Consider the following 18,530-nt stretch of genomic DNA (forward strand, 5'->3'; position numbering starts at 1 on the left):
TTTCCTTATTTTTCTCTTTTAATTAAATCTATTTTAGTTTTAACTTTGTCTGAGATCATGCTCATTACCCTTGCTTTTTGTACATAACAAACTGTACTCCAGCCTTTTATTTTAAATCTGTATCTCTCATTTTTTATGCTTCCTGAAAGAGAAATATTGTTGAATTAAAAAATTTACTCCATTCTGCTATACTTTCCTTTTGTGGGAAGTTCATCCCATTAACATTCAAAGTTTTAATTACTTGTTGTGTGTTTCCCTCCATCCTGTTTTCCTCACCATCCATCTCACCCTGTTTACCCAACCCCTCCTCATTTGTCTACTTCTACTTTGCCCCCCTATTTCTTAATCTACCCCCCCTCTAAAAATCCCTCCCTAAAAATCCTATCCCTGCTTCCTCTTATTTCTACGTTTAGAAGACTTTTATACCTTTCTAGATATATATGTTGTTCTCTCTTTAACCCATTTCTGATGAGAGTAAGGTTCCAGCACTACCAGCCCTCCACCCCCATTTGCTTCTTCGGTATCAATTTTTCCTTTCATGCCTCGTTTTTGTGACATAATTGCTCCTTTTTATCTCTCTCTATGCACTTTTATTTCTGAGAAATGATTATTTCTCTCAGGTGTTAATAACTAATTATTGTGTTAAAACCAAGCTTTTCCCCCTTTTCTACTTTCCTCATCCAGAAATCAATCCTGTGGGAAATCTTTCTAAAAGACATACCCAGTCAGGATGGCTGAGATCTAATCAAAGAGAGTAAAAGAAATTCTAAGTTTAGGCTAATGGTGCATTTCTGCTCATTGTGTTTACTCAAACAGATCTGAGAAAATAAGAATCTTCCCTTTTGTCAGACAGGTGAATGGAAATGTATGTCTCTTTGACCAAGATATGGGTGATCCAAGTCACATACCCCAATGACCCTCATCTTAATAACATCCACCTCCTATTATGATATTCATTCTTTCTTTACCTGTTGACCAATCAGCTGATTTTCACCTTCAGGTGCACCACTGTTTCAAATGACTATCAATATCACAGATTCAACAGGTTCAAGCTCTTTGGCTACTGGAGGAACAATGACTACTTTCTAGACATAGTCAATAAAACTGATTTTCACTTACCTAAAAACTCAGACTCTTGGAACTTTGAAAAATGTTACATAGCTCAGCCCAAGGCATTCTTTCTTTCAAACTACACAAATAACAATGACAGCCATAAGAGTACGATAACATTTTCACATATAAGTAAACAGTTTGACCTTATTATAAGACCTTTAGCACTGGTCTTCAACATTTAAACTTACATTTCTCCTGGATCTTAGATGTCAAATTTTCCACTAAGTCCCACTCTTTTTGTCACAAATAGCTGAAAGTCAGTTTGCTAAATGTCCATTTTTTCTCTATTTAGGGTTAGACTTAACTTTGCTGGGTAAGTTACCCTTGCTTGTAACCCCAGCTCTTTTGTTCTGTGGAATATAGTGCTCTGAGACCTTTCTGGGGCTTGTGTAATACAGCTCTGTGATATTTAAATGTGTTATTGTTGTTGTTGCTGCCTCCCAGCCCAGATGCCAAGAGGGCCTGTTGTTTGTTGATCCTACAGAGTTGGCCTGAAGTGTTGCACTTCCACCCCTGGAGGTCAAGTCTTTCCTGGGGTCCTCTCAGATTGGACAATAAGCCACACTTAGTGGGTATGTCTCCGATGAAGATCCAACAAAGGAGACTGAGTAAGTCACTTCATTGTCTTCATTTGTAAAAGGGAAACAATGACTGCACCTGTCACACAGACCGGATGAAATGAGGATTGTAAAGTTCTTCAGAAACTGAAAGCTTAATATGCCCATATCCCTTCCACCAGTCTTCACAGATAGGAACTATCAAGGAATGGTATCTAATCCTATCACCGTCCTGGTGACCTCGCATTGGACTCACTAAAGTTTATTAATGCCCTTCCTAAAAGGTAGTACCTAGACCTGAACACGAATATGCCAAATGTCCTTTGACCAGGAAATAGTACAGAGCTGAATGTAAATGATACTAATGCCTTAATTAGGGATGTGTCTCCCTTAGCCTTATTAAGTCAAACAGAATGAGTAAACAGATCAACCTAGGTTCTAGGGTCACTAGGCAATATCCAAATCAGCCTCCAAACTTGTAATGTGGTTTTTAAGTTGATAACCAGATAAAATTATGAAAGAAAATGTCATCAGCTCAAACAACTCCAGAGAAAAAAAATCTGCATTAAATGCAAATAAAGGGCCTATCAGACTCAGTGCTATGAGCTGTCCTATCCTTTACCTGGATTAAGGAGAAGAAAGAGGAGTGACTGAGCCATTTCAGTTCTGGTCTCAAGCTTACACTTTAGAAGTGAGGGAAGAGTTCTATTTTCATCATCCAGCCCAATCAATCTTTTCCTATTCTGCTGAGATCATTATCAAGGGACCCAATTAGTGCCAACTACTATGGTGTTTTCTTTCAAATAGACACTCTGCCATACCTCGTGGGACTAATACTTCATTTAACAGAGACCAAAATGACCTTCCAGTCTGATGGGCAAGGAATAAATATGAGCCAGTACTCCAAAGTTGCCTACCAAGGAGTCTCAGGGAATATACATGCCCATTACATGTTTAGCAAACTATTCTTTCACTTTCAGTTCAACTGTGGTCTTAGGCAAATCCAGGGACTTCAGCAATTCTTTCCATTCTACCAATTGTGTTGTAGGTAAAAGAACCAGATTTGATCATTTCTGCTAAAACTTAATCAAATAGTTTCAAATTACTCTGCTATGGAATTAAGCCAATTTCAAACATTAAATTCGGCTCACTTTTTTCTATTCTCCACATGTTAGGAATAACTAGCGGTAGACAATTTCAAAGTTGAGTATTTCATGTTTATTGAGTGTTTGGGGGGTCAGTGGGGAGATTTGGAGTGGTCCCGTGATTTTATGGATCTATGATTTTATCAGTGTAGGGAACTCCCACCTGAAACGCCTCTCCACTGACACAGCCTGGCAACTCCACAGAGCCACTTTCCCTTAGTCCCACAGCTAGCATGTGTCGCAGGGAGGACTTGAACCCTCTTTCTACTGCCTCTATGTTTATGAAAGAGAGATGAATTAGGGGGAAAGTAAATTTGTTACTGTCCATATGTGGAAATGAGATCCTTTCCAGAAAAGCCAAACCTAGTTGTGGAATGGGTGTTATACACTCTGTTCAACGGAGAGAACCATTTGGGGGCTGGTCAAAACCAGCCGAAGAGTAAATAAGACACAATCTAGAAGAAGTGATGTTCAGCTACTTCTCACCTATTTTGAATATAGTAAACCAAAAGGTAAATCCATTAGAATATAGCTCTGAGTCATTCCTATTTTGAAAACTAAATGCAGAAAGGGAAAAATGTGGCCAACTCCAAGAGTGGGCTGTGGCATGATCCTAGGGGAGATGTGAGCAGCAGGCTGTATCCCATTCTTCCTGGGACAGTCATCTTGAGGCTTGTCCCAAGCACAGTCACACCCAGTCAATACTCCCCCATTTTGCTCTTTACCTCTGCTATGTAAGCTCCCAACCTCCCTCCTTTGGAGCAAATATTGAATCATCAGGGTACCCATAAAACAGGTGCACCTCTGCAGGTGATGTGGAGAAAATGTTCTTGCCTTGACCCAGGATACTAACTCCCTGCTCCACTGATAACCTTATGGATCTAGCAGGAATCAGCCCCTGGGAAGGAGGGCTCTCTGCTTTCTGGCTCAGTGACTGTAAGAACCTAAGACTTTTTACATTTTGAATGGAATACAGGGATTCACGGGGCTGATCAGGCATGGATGAGCTGTGATATGCAGCAGAGATCACATTTGTATTCTCTTTCCCCCCAAATCCACCTCCTCCTTGAACTGCTCTTTTATTGTGGAAGTCATCCACATCCTTCCACTCATCCAGATTTAACATCTTAGTGTTATCTTCTGTTTCTCATTCTGTCTCCACTTATATATCCAATCACATCTAGTCATTTCTCCCACCACAAAATCTCCTGCATCTGTCTGCTTCTTCCTGTTGTTCAGTCATTTTTAGTCCTGTCTAACTTTTTGTGAACCCCATTTGGGGTTTTCTTGGCAAAGATACTAGAGTGGTTTACAATTTCCTTCTCCAGCTCATTTTACAGATGAAAAAATGGAGGCAAACAGGGTAAAGTGACTTGCCCAGTGTCACACAGCTAGGATGTGTCTGAGGCCAGCTTTGATCTCACAAAGATAAGTTTTTCTGACTCCAGGACTAGCATTCTATCCACTGCGCCATCTAGCTGCTCTATCTGTCTGCTTATCTCTGCTCAAGACTTCTTCGCTTCTCTCCTGGACCACTGCAAGCTCCCCAACTGGCCTCACTACCTCTGGTCTCTCTCCTCTCCAATCCATCATCCATATAGCTGCTAGAGTGATTTTTCTAAAGGGTGAAGGTATGCCAACAAAAAATTCCAGTGGCTCTGAATTGATTCTAGTATCAAATATTGTTTTATCTTTATTCGTCCTTTTAAAATCTCTATATGTATTTAAGTTTTATATTATGCATAATTAATAATCTACTAATATACACATATAACTTCTCATATAATTTATACAACATAATTTAATTAGATTTAATTTATATAACATAATTTTAATAATTTGTAATTTATGATAGCATATACAATATACTATAATAGCCATTTACAAATAAATAAATACGGAAATATTGGGGGTGTATAGGCTCAAATGTTTTACAAATTGAGGGACAAAATCCCAACAGTTTGGAAACCACTTTTCTATTGAATTAACTTGTAATTGACTGTGTTTACTTCAAACCATTGTTCTAATGGTCTTGAATAGTGCTAAATGGTTGTTATATCTGGATAGTTTTTTGCCTGTGGGCTTTAACTCATACATGCACAAAGAACATTTATGGTTTAAACAGCCACAAACAAACATTCTTCATCTCAGTAGCTCTACAAATTAGGCTCACTACATTTGATAACAATCAACTACAACTTTCTGCCAAAAAGGATCTTTATAACCATTCATCCTGAAACTGGCGAACAGATGATTACTTACTGACAAAGAAAAGAAAAACTGTCTGGGGTAAAGGAATATTATACACATGTTCACATGAGAGAAAAATGAAATACCTTGAGAGCTTTCATATTATTTTCATGGGGATAAATAAGAAATATCTAATTTCTGTGAGCGTTACAAACTGAAACACTGATAGCAAAACAACCAGGAGAGAACTTAACTTTTCCAGATCTGGCAGATTATTTATTTGTTTATTTGTTTTGCAAAGAGTGTGCATCCAAATGAAATCCCTGCTGAAAAGGATTTGCGTAAGGATGCAAACAGAGAGTACCAAGGAAGGTAGGGAATGGAAATCCCTTTGTGCATTCCAGGGGAAGCTATTCCCTGGACTTCAAACCTCCAAGGGCAGAAACCAGAGCTGATCTATAATCTGTGTGCCTCACACTGAATAATGCAGTGGGCTCAGAACAAGCACTTCTTGAAATTTAACAAAATCAAATCTTTTGGTTCACCAAGTGCTTGGATAATCTTCATCTTTATGCAAATCAACAAGGAATATTTTTATCTGATTTGCATTCATATGCAGTGGAACTGTCCCAGCATTAAATCTCATGTTTGGTAGAAAGAAGTTTACTAAATTATACCGCCAAGTGTTGAATTATTGGAAAAATTTCAGTACGTGAACAATTACTTAGCTCTATATCTTAGCCCAGCTGATGGGTAATCCCTTAGTTTGCAGTTTTTTTTTTTTCTCTAACATACAAAAAAGCTGTTATAAATATTTTTGTACATGAAGTATTCTTTCCTCTTTTTAAAAAACTTCTGTGAGGTACAGGCCAAGCGGTGTTATCTCTGAGTTAATGCATATAACATGGTTTAGTAGATTTGGGGGAAAATTCCAAATGGCTTTCCAGAATGGCTACACTCAGTCATAGCTCCACCAATATGCATGAGTGTATATATCACATGAAAAAGTCAAATTTTTAAAAGATCTAAGTGAATGTACAAGAAATTCATCAACCAACTCACATTTTAAAAAGAGAAATGCAGAAAGTAGAAGTGGGGGTGGAAAACAGATTAAATACAAAGACTTACCATAGTACTGTATGAATAGTAGGAGAGCCACCAAAGCTGAGAATGAGCACAGGCCAGTGAGCAAAGTGAAGGACAAGGAGAAAGGGGAAACAACTAAATTCTATCTGTTACCTTTTCTTTCTGAAAAGGAGAACAATCTTTTAATTGAAGAGGGGATAAAAATGGTGAAGCCAAGACAAGCAGGAGGAGACTAAGGCACCATCTAGCTTTCCTGGGTAAGCTTACATCCCCAGACCCATATGCACTATGCCCCAGGACATTAAAAACTGGCTAAATGGTTACTTAGTCACGGTCAATGATCTCCGAAAGATTGAGAAGATGCAAGAAGCCTCCTCATTATAGAAGAGCGAATAGTGTAGCAATATTCAAAAAAGGGAGAATGGAGGTGGCAAAGAACAGTCCGTGAGCTGATATTCATTTGACTTCTGTCATCATCTAGGATATGGTACTTAAAGGAATGAGCATATAGAAAAGGAAGCAGCAGGGGCAGCTCGGTGGCACAGTGGATAAAGCACCAGCCCTGGATTCAGGAGGACCTGAGTTCAAATCCGGCCTCAGACACTTGACACTTACTAGCTGTGTGACCCTGGGCAAGTCACTTAACCCTCCGTTGCCCAGTTTAAAAAAAAAGGAAGCAGCAATCACAAAGGTCCAGTATAGTTTTTATTCACTGATTCTTTTTTGGACAGGGTTACTTGATTGATGAGGAGTATTTTGTCAATACAGTCCACATAGGCTGATGCAAAGAATTAACCAAGTTTTTCATGGGGAAAAGATGGAGAGATCTGGCCTAGAAGATGGTACAGTCAATTAGATGAACAGTCAGGCTAAAAGAACAGGAATTAATGGTTCTACATCGACTTGGAAAGAAGTGCCTGCTGGAGTACTCCAAGAGCTCTTGAACATTACTATAAATTATCTGGATAAAGACAGTCATGATAGACTTGTGAAATCTGCAGATGACACAAAGATGGAAGGTATAGTGACGTGCTAGACAAAGACTCAGGAGCCAAAATAAATAGGCAGGCTCTAATAATGGATCAGATCTAGTGAAATGAAATGTAAATAAATTGGATGCATAGTGGTTGCTCCCTTGAAAAAGACCAGGGGCTTTGGTGGACTAAAAACTCAAGATGAGTCAAAAGAATGTCAGCCCAAAGGCTAACATAATTCTAGTGTGCCTTAAGTAAGGAAATGTATAGGAATGATGGAACCACAGGATTACACCAGAATTGGATAAAATCTAAAGGATTTTGTTAAGTGCCGAGCATTACATTTTAGGGAGGACATTGATAAGATGGGGTAAGGACCTGCAGATCATGCCACAGGAGGAACAACTGAAGCAAATGTGAATGTTTAGCCTGGAGACAAGATTTGGTTGGGGGGAGAGAAGTAGGGTAAAGACGGTAGATGTCTTCAAGTATTTGAAGGGCTGTCATATGAAGAAATTTTTGTTTTGTTTCTTCTTTATTATAAAGGGCAAACTTAGAGAAATAAACAAAAGGTTCAGTAAGTCAAGTTTAGGTTTGATTTAAGGAAAAATTTCCCAACAAGTAAAACTATTCAAATATGGAAGCAAACTGCCTTGGGAGGTAATATGTTCCCTCATTGGAGAGAGAATGATCACTTTGTCAGCTGTGCTATATACCTCTGGGTTGGATTAGATGACCTCTATAGTAAAGTTAGATGTTTTTCTGTGACATGATAGCCATCTTCAAGTGAAGGGTTGTATTGTGGAAAGGGGGTTATATTTGATCTATTCAGTTCCAAAAGGCAAAAATACAAGCAAGTAGTGGAAATTTTAGTGAGGCATTTTTAAGTCTGAAGGAACACACTTTCTAATAATTATAGGTGTTCAAAAGTGAAATGGGATGCCTGAGGAGCTAATGGGTACCTCCTCACTATGGTATAGAGGGGAATATTGTTCAGATATGGGTTAAATGAACCATTCTCAGAGTTCTCCACCAACTGCAATTCTTTGAAGACCCCACATTTATATATTACAGGGTAGGGGCAGCTAGGTGGCGCAGTGGATAGAGCACTGGCCCTGGATACAGGATCACCTGAGAGGATCTAGCCTCAGACACTTGATGCTTACTAGCTGTGTAACCCTGGGCAAGTCACTTAACCTTCATAGCCCCGCAAAAAACAACAACAACAACAACAAAAACCCAACTATGTATTACAGGGTGACTTTGAAGTTCAATGTGGATTGACAAGAAGGATAAAAAAGACAGGAAAAACCTTGTACTCATTAATGGCAGTGACATATCTCCTGGGGAGTCTAGCTAGCTGTATAGGAGAAAAAGCATATGTGTTGCATTATCATGTAAATAAACTGCCTGAGGTCTTAGATACAAGAGTGTATTCTCTACCAGCACAAGGGACCCCATTCCATCCTATCTTCTCCAGCAGATTAGCTCCCTCTATCACCTCCACTCTTACTCTTCAATTTCTCCCTATCTATTGTTTGTTTCCCTACTGCCTACAAACATGCCTGTGTCTCTCACATCCTCAAAAACTCCTCCATTCCTGCTTGCTTTTGTCCTATATCTCATTCCCACCCCCTTTTCTGGCTCACCTCCCTGAGAAAACAATTTATAATCAGTGCCCTCAATTCCTTTCTTCTTATTTATTCTTTTCTTAAGTCTCTGCAGTCAGGTTTCTGTCCTTATCATTCAACTAAAATTGCTCTCTCCAGAGTTACCAGGGGTCTCACAATGGTCAAATCTAACACCTTTATTTTTTCCCCGAACTCCTATCCCTGGCTTCTTTGAAGCCTTTTCAGTATCTTTTGCTGATCCTCATCCAGACAGAGCCCACTGACTGTGGGTGTTTGTGCCCCAAGTTCTCTACTGGGCACTCTTTACCCTTTATGCTATTTGGTTTGGTGACTTTATCTGCTTCCAGGCACTCAATGGCCATCTCTCTGCAGATGATTCTCACATCTACTTATCCAGCTTTAATGCCTCTCCTGACCTGCAGTCTTGCATCTCTAACTGTGTATTGGACATTTCAAACCAGATGTCCTGTAGACATCTTAAACTCAACAAATCCAAAACCGAACTCATTCTCTTTCTCCCCCAAACCTCTTATCTTCCTAATTTCCCTATTACTGTTGAGGGCACCATTATCCTGCCAGTCAACCAGGCCCTGTCTCTCATTCTCCACAGCCAATCAATTGCCAAGTTCTGTCTACTCTTACCTTCATAACTTCTCTCATCTCTGCCCACATCTCTCTTCTGACACTGCCACCACCCCACAGCTAGGTTACTGTAATAGCGTGCTGGTTGGACTTCCTATGACAAGTCTTTCCCCACTCCAGTCCATCTTCTAACTCAGTTATCAAACTGATCTTCCTAAAGCAAAGTCTGACCATATAATCCCATAGAATGAATTCCAGTGTCTCCCTATTATTCCTAGGATCAAATATAAAATCCTCTGGCTTGTAAAATGCTCTAAAACCTCTCCAGTCTTCTTATGCCTCCTCCCCTCCACTGCTCTACGAGCTAGTGACAATGACCTCCTTGGTATTCCTTAAATAAGAAATTCCATCTCCTGCATTTTTCACTTTCTGTATCTCATGTTTGGAATCCCCTTCTCCCTCACCCTGGCCTCCAAATGTTCCTGGCTTCCTTCAAGTCTCATCTAAAATCCCACATCCTACAAGAAGTCTTTCCTGATCCCCCCTTAAGGCCAGTGCCTTCCCTCTGATGACTGTCTCCAATTTATCCTGCATATTTCTCATTTTACTGGCTGTCATGTTGTCTCCCCCAGTAAACTACGAGCTCCTTGAGAGCTGGCACTGTCTTCTGCATTTCTTTGTATCCCCATTGCTGAATGATCCAATTAACTTGACCCAATGACTGGAAGATGACAATAATGACTCTGGCACAAGTTAAATGGCAGCAGCATTGCCTAAAATACCTTCTGAGCCCTTCCCCGAGATCCAGAAATAATACTATGGATTATACCCTCCCATCCTCTCATAAATCTAGGGTTTGATGGAGGTTACAAAATTTGGGGAACTATAGGGCTGGTGGTCATTTTTACAGTGAAATAGGAGCTTCCTGGTAAGGTAACTACAATTTGTTGTTATTCAATCATGCCTGATTCTTTGTGGCCCCCTTTGGGGTTTTCTTGGCAAAGATACTGGAGTGGTTTTCCTTTTCCTTCTCCACTTCATTTTGCAGATGAGGAAAGTGAAGCAAACAGAGTTAAATTACATGCCCAGGGTCATATACTTGCACTAAAAAACCATAGTAAGTATCTGAGTCTGGATTTGAACTCAGGCCTTCCTGACTACAGGCTCAGTACTCTATCCACTGTACCACCTAGTTGTCCCTGTAACTACCTGACTATGTATTAGCGATAATAGGTAAAGAAACCCAATACATTTCTCACTACATACTTCATAGAATATGAAATATAGGTGATTCTAGTGACAACTGAATGGTATATGGTAAATATAACTAGGTTGCCAATAACATATATTAGAAGTGGCATGTTATCTAGGGAATGCAGAAGAAAAAAAAGTGAGCCAGTCAAGTCCCATTTGAGCCTAGTATTGATTTCTGAAAAAAAAGGAAAAGAAAAAAAAAGTCTGGGATAGATTATAAAAGGGTAGTTTTTGAGCACTCAGAAAGGGAAGCAGTGATACAGTGGGTGGCATAATGTTCTAAATATAGCAAATGCTTTATAAATAATTGAATTTAACTGAATTCAAGCATTATGAAACTGAATGGATTACAAAAGAATAAGATGTGCCAGACTAACCTCATTTTCTTCTTTGATAGGATTATTAAACTGGTAGAACTGGCAGAATCCTGTAGATAGCATGTACCTGGTTTTCACTGAAGCTTTTGACAAAGTCTCTCATAAAATTCTCTTGTGGCAAGATGGAGAAACACAAAGAAAATTTCAGTATAGTAGAGTTAGGTGAATTTGAACCTAGTTGACTGTGATTCAAAGGTCAATATCCACATAGAAGCTGCTATTAGAGTACACACCAAGACTCTATTTTGGGCTCTATTCTATTCAATATTTTAATTACAGAATTTATTACTTTGTTTCTAATACTTTAAAAGTTCTGCTATGTTAAGCAACAGAATCCAAAGACTCTTCTCATAATCAACATCTGGGTCCACATGATATAAGAGATTATCACGTAAGACAAAATGTCATGACAGATTAAAGCAATCTTTAAACAATAAATAATAATTTTTTAGTTTGCTGAATATACTTTGAAACTTTTATTGACAAGAAAAAATATTCTTACTATATTAGACCAACTGGTTTCTTTGTGCCTGAAAAATACACATAGACTATGTTCCAATGTGCAGTTGAATTGGTAACCTTTTGAATTAATCCATCTGTATGCATAACCTGAACAGGTATTAGATAAAGACAAGAGACTGCATGTAGGACTGTTCAGGAGAGGAGAGCAAGCTCAATAACATTGAGAAATTACACGGTGTTTTCATCGGCAGATGCAAAAGCGTCCTTCTTTGACAGCCGCGTTCTCCCTCTGAGGGGAGCACCATGATCTCAAAATGATAAAAATGCTAAGTAACCCAAAGGCCAACAGAAAGACATAAGTGCTCAGCAACAAGAATCAATGGTTATTTTCATGCAATGAAATGCATTATCAAGGACAGACATGACTGGAAAAATAAGCAGGCTCGTCACATGGTGAGAATGAGAGCAATCAGTAGAAAGCCTGAGAGGTACACTAGTAACCCTCGGAGAAAAAAGAGAATAAGGATACCTCCCTGGAACATTGTATACACTGAGTCTAACCTCTCTGAAGGCTTTATGGGAAAACTTGCATAAGAGTAACAGGATTAGATAGTATGGAAGGCTTTAATCTTCATCATTGAGACAGTAGCCACCCAAGAATCACACACATAAGACTTAGATTAGATTAATCATAATCTAAATGCTACAAATGCATTATGTTCATTGAACATGAGGATTATGATTGGCTGTTGGAATGTCTATTTTGACTTTTCACCATATTAAATCAGTATACACATATTATACACACATACACATATAATATATACATGTACACATGCATATGCATATATATATATATACACGTTTATGTATGTGTATGTATGAGTTCTCATTCATAGAACAAGTGACCCATGATACTGATGTCCTTAAGTGATACTCAGCCTTGGCTTCATCATCATGGCACTAACCTAAGAACATGAGTCTTACTTTTACACATTAGATGTGGGTCCATAAACTTTGAGATTGCATTTGCAAACTGTTTTCAACCTAGGGATTAGGTGTCTCAGCTCCGTTCCATTCTTAAAACAATGGTTTATGGGGGGGAAAAGCCCCACAACAATAAACTATAGAATCCATTCTTATTTAGTTATGTGGAGATCAATTCCTCAACATCCAGAATGTAACTTGGGCCAATTTCTTGATTCTCTTAGTACACTTTGCAGTGATAGCAAGATAAAGAATTGAAATTCTTCTTTTCCTAGACTATGGTTTTTTAGTGCAAGTCTGGCACAGAGTAAACTACACAGAGTTCCATCTGGTGGTAGCCAAAAGAAAAACATTTTCTATGAAGACAGCAGAGGAATTGGACTTCTTCAGGTCAACAAGAGCACAAAGGGAAAATCTATACTGATAGAATGATATGGGACAGCTCCTTAGAGCACTTATTTTTTTTGCTTTCTTGCTTTTTTTCTTTCAGGAATTTGTGTTTTAAGCACATGCTTGGTAAAGGGCCTTAGCACAAAAGGAAGGCATGCTTCCCATGGGAGGGGAAGATGTCTTCCTTTATTAGAATAAGTTAAAAAGAAGTCTTAAATCTAAAATATGACATTTGCTTGCTTGCATATATCAAAGAGAGCAAACAATTCTTGATACCCTGACTAGCTCATATGATAGGTAAGTAACTGACTTGACTTAATCTTCTTCCAATCTGTCAGTCAAAGTGATCGAAGACCCTAGAACTGTGCAGTGATGTATCCAAAGGGCAAGCCAAAGTGTCAAAGGATGTGCCACTGAAGTATATTTAAAGAAATTCCCAAGATCAATTGGGAAGAGATTCACAGGAATATTAAGTCTGGCATTCTGCTTCTCCTTAATATAAAGCAGGCTGAGGGCAAACTAATGAGTAGGGAGTGAAACAGAAAGTAGAAAGGAGTTATTAATGGGAGAAACAGGGAAAGAGAATGAAAGAGGTCAGGAGTCCAGATGGTCCTTAGCACTTAGGAAACTGGTGTTGAAGTGAACAGCTGAAATGCTACCCTAGGGCCTGACAGTCAGCCAGTCAATGAGACAGGTATTTAAATACAAACAAACAAAACACCAACCTACAAAGACAGTGCTAAATGACCTAAGACACTTAAAATTTTTTTTTGAAAAATCTTGAAGAACCCTATATTCCCAGAAAGGAAGGTATTTCATTTTATTATTTGAGGACTTTGTCATGCTTTTATTAATGATATTTTTATAGTTAATATCAAAGGAGATAAATATGTTAAGAAGGTTATTAAGAATCTAAAATTTCCATCTCATATGGAAACTTGAGTTCTATCGACTAAAGACAATATCAGAGACATTTAAAACAAAATAGAAACACTATATAACAGTACTTTGGACAACACGGTCTCACCTAGGAGTGAAAGAGTCTATAAAGGGAAGAAGGGATAAATGTCAGCAGTATGTAAAAGTCGTGTCCTACCCTCTTTGGGTCTGACATCATGGAAAATTTTCCAGTCTTCTCAAGGAGAGTCAGACCTTGATAATAGCTATTCGTAAATGGCCTAATTCCACAATGAGTCAGGGTGACTAAAATATTCTGAATAAGCAGTTTACCAATTATACTTTCCTTTTTAAGACAAAAAAAAGTATTAAATTGCCTCTACCTTACCCATTAGATTGTAACTCTCTGATAGAAGGAAGTATATCTATTTATTGCTTTTATATATTTAAAATGGCCAGCATAGTGTTCTTTACCCAGTGGGAGATCACTCAGTACACTGGTTTGAGTTGTAGCCTAAGGTGCCTTGAAAATCAAAACATACAAGGAAAGTTACACTCACACAAAAATGAAGCTTATGTGAAATCATAAGAAAATTAAAGCTAACTTCCCCATGAATTATGAACCATGCTTTGCTTAATAAATGCACATTCAATTGAATTGAATTGAATTGAATTGAACTGTGGATCTAAAGTACACAAGAAAACACAGAAAAACTAATCTATGGATTTTGAATCTAGAACTTTTTTTGGAGAGTATGTAGAAGAGTAGAGATGTAAAAATCAACCAACCAAATCAACAAACAGATACACTGTTATGTGTAGGGCATACAAAGTTAAAAAAATAAACTTTCTCTGCCCGTATGAGGCTTGCATTATATTGGGGAAATCAACATATACAAAGGAAATTATGTACAAAATATTTACAGAGGAGCTATCAAGTAATTTCTGGGGGAAGGGCATTAGTAAGTGGGGGTGAAGGGCAGGGAGGATCAGGATAGGCTTCCTATCAGTGCCATCTGAGTTGAGTTTTAAAGGTAGTTAGGAATTCTATCAGGCAAAGTGTTAGGAAAGGAATATGTTCTAAATGACCTGTAAAAAGAAGGGGATGAAACATCCTATGTGAGGAATGGCCAGGAAGCCCATTTGGCTGGAACAGAGAAGGTGTGAAGGAGAATAAAGGGAGGCTGGAGTCAGATTGCAAAGGGCTTTAAATGTCAAACCATGACTCTAAGGAGGGGAGGACATGTTTTTTCTTTCCTTCTCTTCTTTCTTTCAATAAATCAACTGTAAAAAAATAAGTATTCTTATTTTCCTTTATTTTCTATCAGGAATAACTTCTTAGAATATGAACTAATATTAAGAAAATGATAGACATTTAAATTATCTTCTATCCTTATGTAATAAGTATTTCTAATGTTCTGGAAATTTATATATATATATATATATATATGTGTGTGTGTGTGTGTGTGTGTGTGTGTGTATGTATATATAGTTTTCATCAATATAAAAGATAAAGAGCAGATCAACAAATTGTACATGCAACTAAAAATATCAAGAAAAGTGACAAATTAAAAACCCCTAATTAAACACTGAAATAAAAATCCTGAAAACTCAAAAGAAGAAACTTGATCAAACAAAATTGATAGTTAAAAAAATGAATATAAAACTAGGAACTGGTTTTAAAAAATAAAATGGATAAGCCATTAGCTAATTTGATTTTAAAAAGAAAAAGAAAACCACACTACCAGTATTAAAAAAGTATAAAATGAAGAAATAAAAGTAATTATTAGGAGCTACTTCATTCAGCTATATGCCCAAAAAACTGACAGTCTAAATGAAGTAGATGAACATTTATAAAAATATAAATTGGCCAGATCAGCAGAACAGGAAATAAAATATTTAAATAATCTTATTTTTGTTTTTTTTTTTTGGTTTTTTTGTTTGTTTGTTTTTTTTAGTGAGGCAATTGGGGTTAAGTGACTTGCCCAGGGTCACACAGCTAGTAAGTGTTAAGTGTCTGAGGCCGGATTTGAACCCAGGTACTCCTGACTCCAGGACCAGTACTCTATCCACTGCGCCACCTAGCTGCCCCCAATAATCTTATTTTTAAAAAAGAACCTGAATAAGCCATAAATGAGCTTCCCAAGGAGAAAAACAAAACAAAAACAAACCTAGGATTTACAAGTGAATTTTATCAAACATTTAAACAACAATTAGTTTCAAAACTACATAAAGTGTTTTAAAAAATAGGTAAGTAAATGGTACTAATAAATCACTTCTTTAACACAAATATAATCTCAATGCCTACACCAGAGAGAAGTCAAAAGAGAGAAAGAAAAATGTCAACCAAATTCTTTCATGAATATTCATCCAAAACTTTAAATATTGGCAAAAAAGACTACAGCATTATATCACAAATATCATATATTATGACCAGGCTACATTTATATCAGGAATGCATGGTGGGTTCAATATCAGGAAAATTGCAAGCATAATTGATCATAATAATAAACCAAAAAATCATGATTATTTCAATAGATGCAGAAAAAGGTTTTTGACAAAATATAATACCCATTTTTGTTTAAAAAAAAAAAAACCACTAGGGGCAGCTAGATGGCACAGTGGTTAAAGCAGTAGCCCTGGATTCAGGAGTACCTGAGTTCAAATCCGGCCTCAGACACTTGACACTAGCTGTGTGACGCTGGGAAAGCCACTTAACCCCCATTGCCTGCAAAAAAAAAAAAAATTGGTTTAAATCTCTGCAGGAAGTTGCTCTGATAAGGGTCTCATTTCTAAAATATATAGGGTACTGAGTGCAAATTTTAAAAAAAGAACCATTTTCCAATTGATAAATGATCAAAGGATTATGAATAGGCAGCTTTCAGATGATGAAATCAGAGACATCAAAAGTCATACGAAAACACTTTCAATCACTAAAAATTAAAGAAATTAAAATTACAATAATTCTGAGGTACCACTATTGGCTAAGATGACAAAAAAAGGAAAATGACAAATTCTGGAGGGGCTGTTAGAGGAATGGCAAACTAATTCACTGTTGGGAACTAGTCGAACCATTCTGGAAAGCAATTTGGAAATATGCCCCAAAAGTACAGTGCATACCATTTGATTTAACAATTCTGATACTAGGTCTATACTATACCCAAAAAAGATTTTAACGAGAGGGAAAGGACCTATATGTACAAAAATATTTATAGCAGTTCTTTTTATAGTAGCAAAAAACTGCAAACTGAGGTGATGCCCATCAATTGGGAAATGACTAAACTAGTTCTGGTGTATGAATGTTATGGAATACTATTGTGCTGTAAGAAATGATGAAGGAGATAGTTTCTTAAAAAAAAACTTGGGAATACTTTATAACTTGTACAAAGGGAAGTGAGTAGAACCATGAGAACAATTTCTACAATAACAACAAAACAGTAAAGATAATCAATTTGAAAGACAGTAACTGATTAACACTATGATTAACCATAATTTCAAAGGACTCATGAAGAAACATGAGATCTCCAGATAGAGATCTGATGCACTCAGATTGCAAATTAGTAGATATTTTCTTCTCTCTCCTGTTTGTCATTTCTTACAGCACAATAATATTCCTTTACAATCATATGCCACAATTTGTTCAACCATTCCTCAATTTATGGGCATCCCTTGATATTCTTTTTTTTTTGTGGGACAATGAGGGTTAAGTGACTGTCAAGTGTCTGAGGCCACATTTGAACTCAGGTCCTCCTGAATCCAGGGCCGGTGCTTTATCCACTGCACCACCAAGCTGCCCCCATCCCTTGATAATCTTGACCATTTATTCTTCTATATGAATTCTGTTATTATTTTGTCTAGTTCTATAAAACATATTTTTGGTAGTTTGATTGGTATGATACTGAACAAGTAAAGTAAGTTTGGCATAATTGTCATTTTTATTATATTGGCTCCACCTACCTGTGAGCAACTGATATTTTCCCAACTGTTTAGATCTGTAAAAAGGATTTTGTAATTGTGTTCATATAGTTCCTGGGTTTGTCTTGGCTGGCAAACTCACAAGTATTTTATATTATTTATCTACAGTTATTTTAAATGGGATTTCTCTATCTCTTGCTGCTGGATTTTTTTGGTAATATATATAAATGTTGATGATTTACATCCAAAATAATAATCACCATTTCCCTTAAACTTGATCCTCTTTGTCACTTCACTATATAGTTGACTTTTTGATGTCCCTCAGGCCTCAAATCTGTTATCAAGTTATATTGATTCTACCCCTGGAGTATTTCTTACATCCATTCTCTTCTTTCTAGTTCCACTACTACCAGGCCTTTACTGCCACCTTAAGTAGCTTCTTTATCATTCTTCCCACCTCTTAAAAAGAATAGCAGAATTTGAATTTGAATATATCTATACCATTCCATATTTGAACAGAAATACCACCTTCATATCTCTGACAAGTGGTTATGCCACCTTTGTTTGAAGACCTCCAGTAATGAAAAGCCTACTATCCCTTTTTGAGGCAGGTCACTCCACTTACAACAACAGTTCTAAATTGCTAAGATGCTTCCTTATAGTGAATCTAAATCTATGCCTGCAAATTCTACTTACTACTTCTTGTCCTTGTTGGGCAAAATACGACAATCTGTGTTCCACCAGACAAGCCCTTCAAATACTTTAAAGACAATTTATATTTATACCCTCTATGTAGACTCCTTCTGTCTGCACAAATAGAGATACAGTTCTCAAGGGTTATAAGTATTATCTTCCTGTGTAGGGATGTAAACAGTTTAACCTTATTGAATGACGTTTTCCCCCTGTTTACCTTTTTATACTTCTCTTAAGTCTTATATGTTAAGATCAAATTTTCTATCCGGTTCTGGTC

At 37.3% G+C, this 18,530-nt stretch overlaps 1 protein-coding gene across 2 annotated transcripts in view; it reads right to left on the reverse strand.

Moving 5' to 3' along the window:
• The window catches only part of NME7 (NME/NM23 family member 7), a 171,315-nt gene that overhangs the window by 19,705 nt on the left and 133,080 nt on the right, over nucleotides 1-18,530 (reverse strand). The window contains exons 12-13 of one of the 2 annotated variants that reach the window (XM_044001428.1): nucleotides 16,301-16,373; nucleotides 10,920-11,020 (exon numbers count right to left, since the gene is read on the reverse strand). The exons of the other annotated variant lie outside the window; for it this stretch is intronic. Coding sequence (XP_043857363.1) covers nucleotides 10,935-11,020; nucleotides 16,301-16,373 — 159 coding nt within the window. The 3' untranslated portion in view covers nucleotides 10,920-10,934. Of the gene's footprint in view, nucleotides 1-10,919; nucleotides 11,021-16,300; nucleotides 16,374-18,530 lie in introns of those variants that run through there. 2 annotated transcript variants of the gene reach the window in all.

The sequence above is a fragment of the Dromiciops gliroides genome, chromosome 4 (assembly GCF_019393635.1).
Source record: "Dromiciops gliroides isolate mDroGli1 chromosome 4, mDroGli1.pri, whole genome shotgun sequence".
NCBI lineage: Eukaryota > Metazoa > Chordata > Mammalia > Microbiotheria > Microbiotheriidae > Dromiciops > Dromiciops gliroides.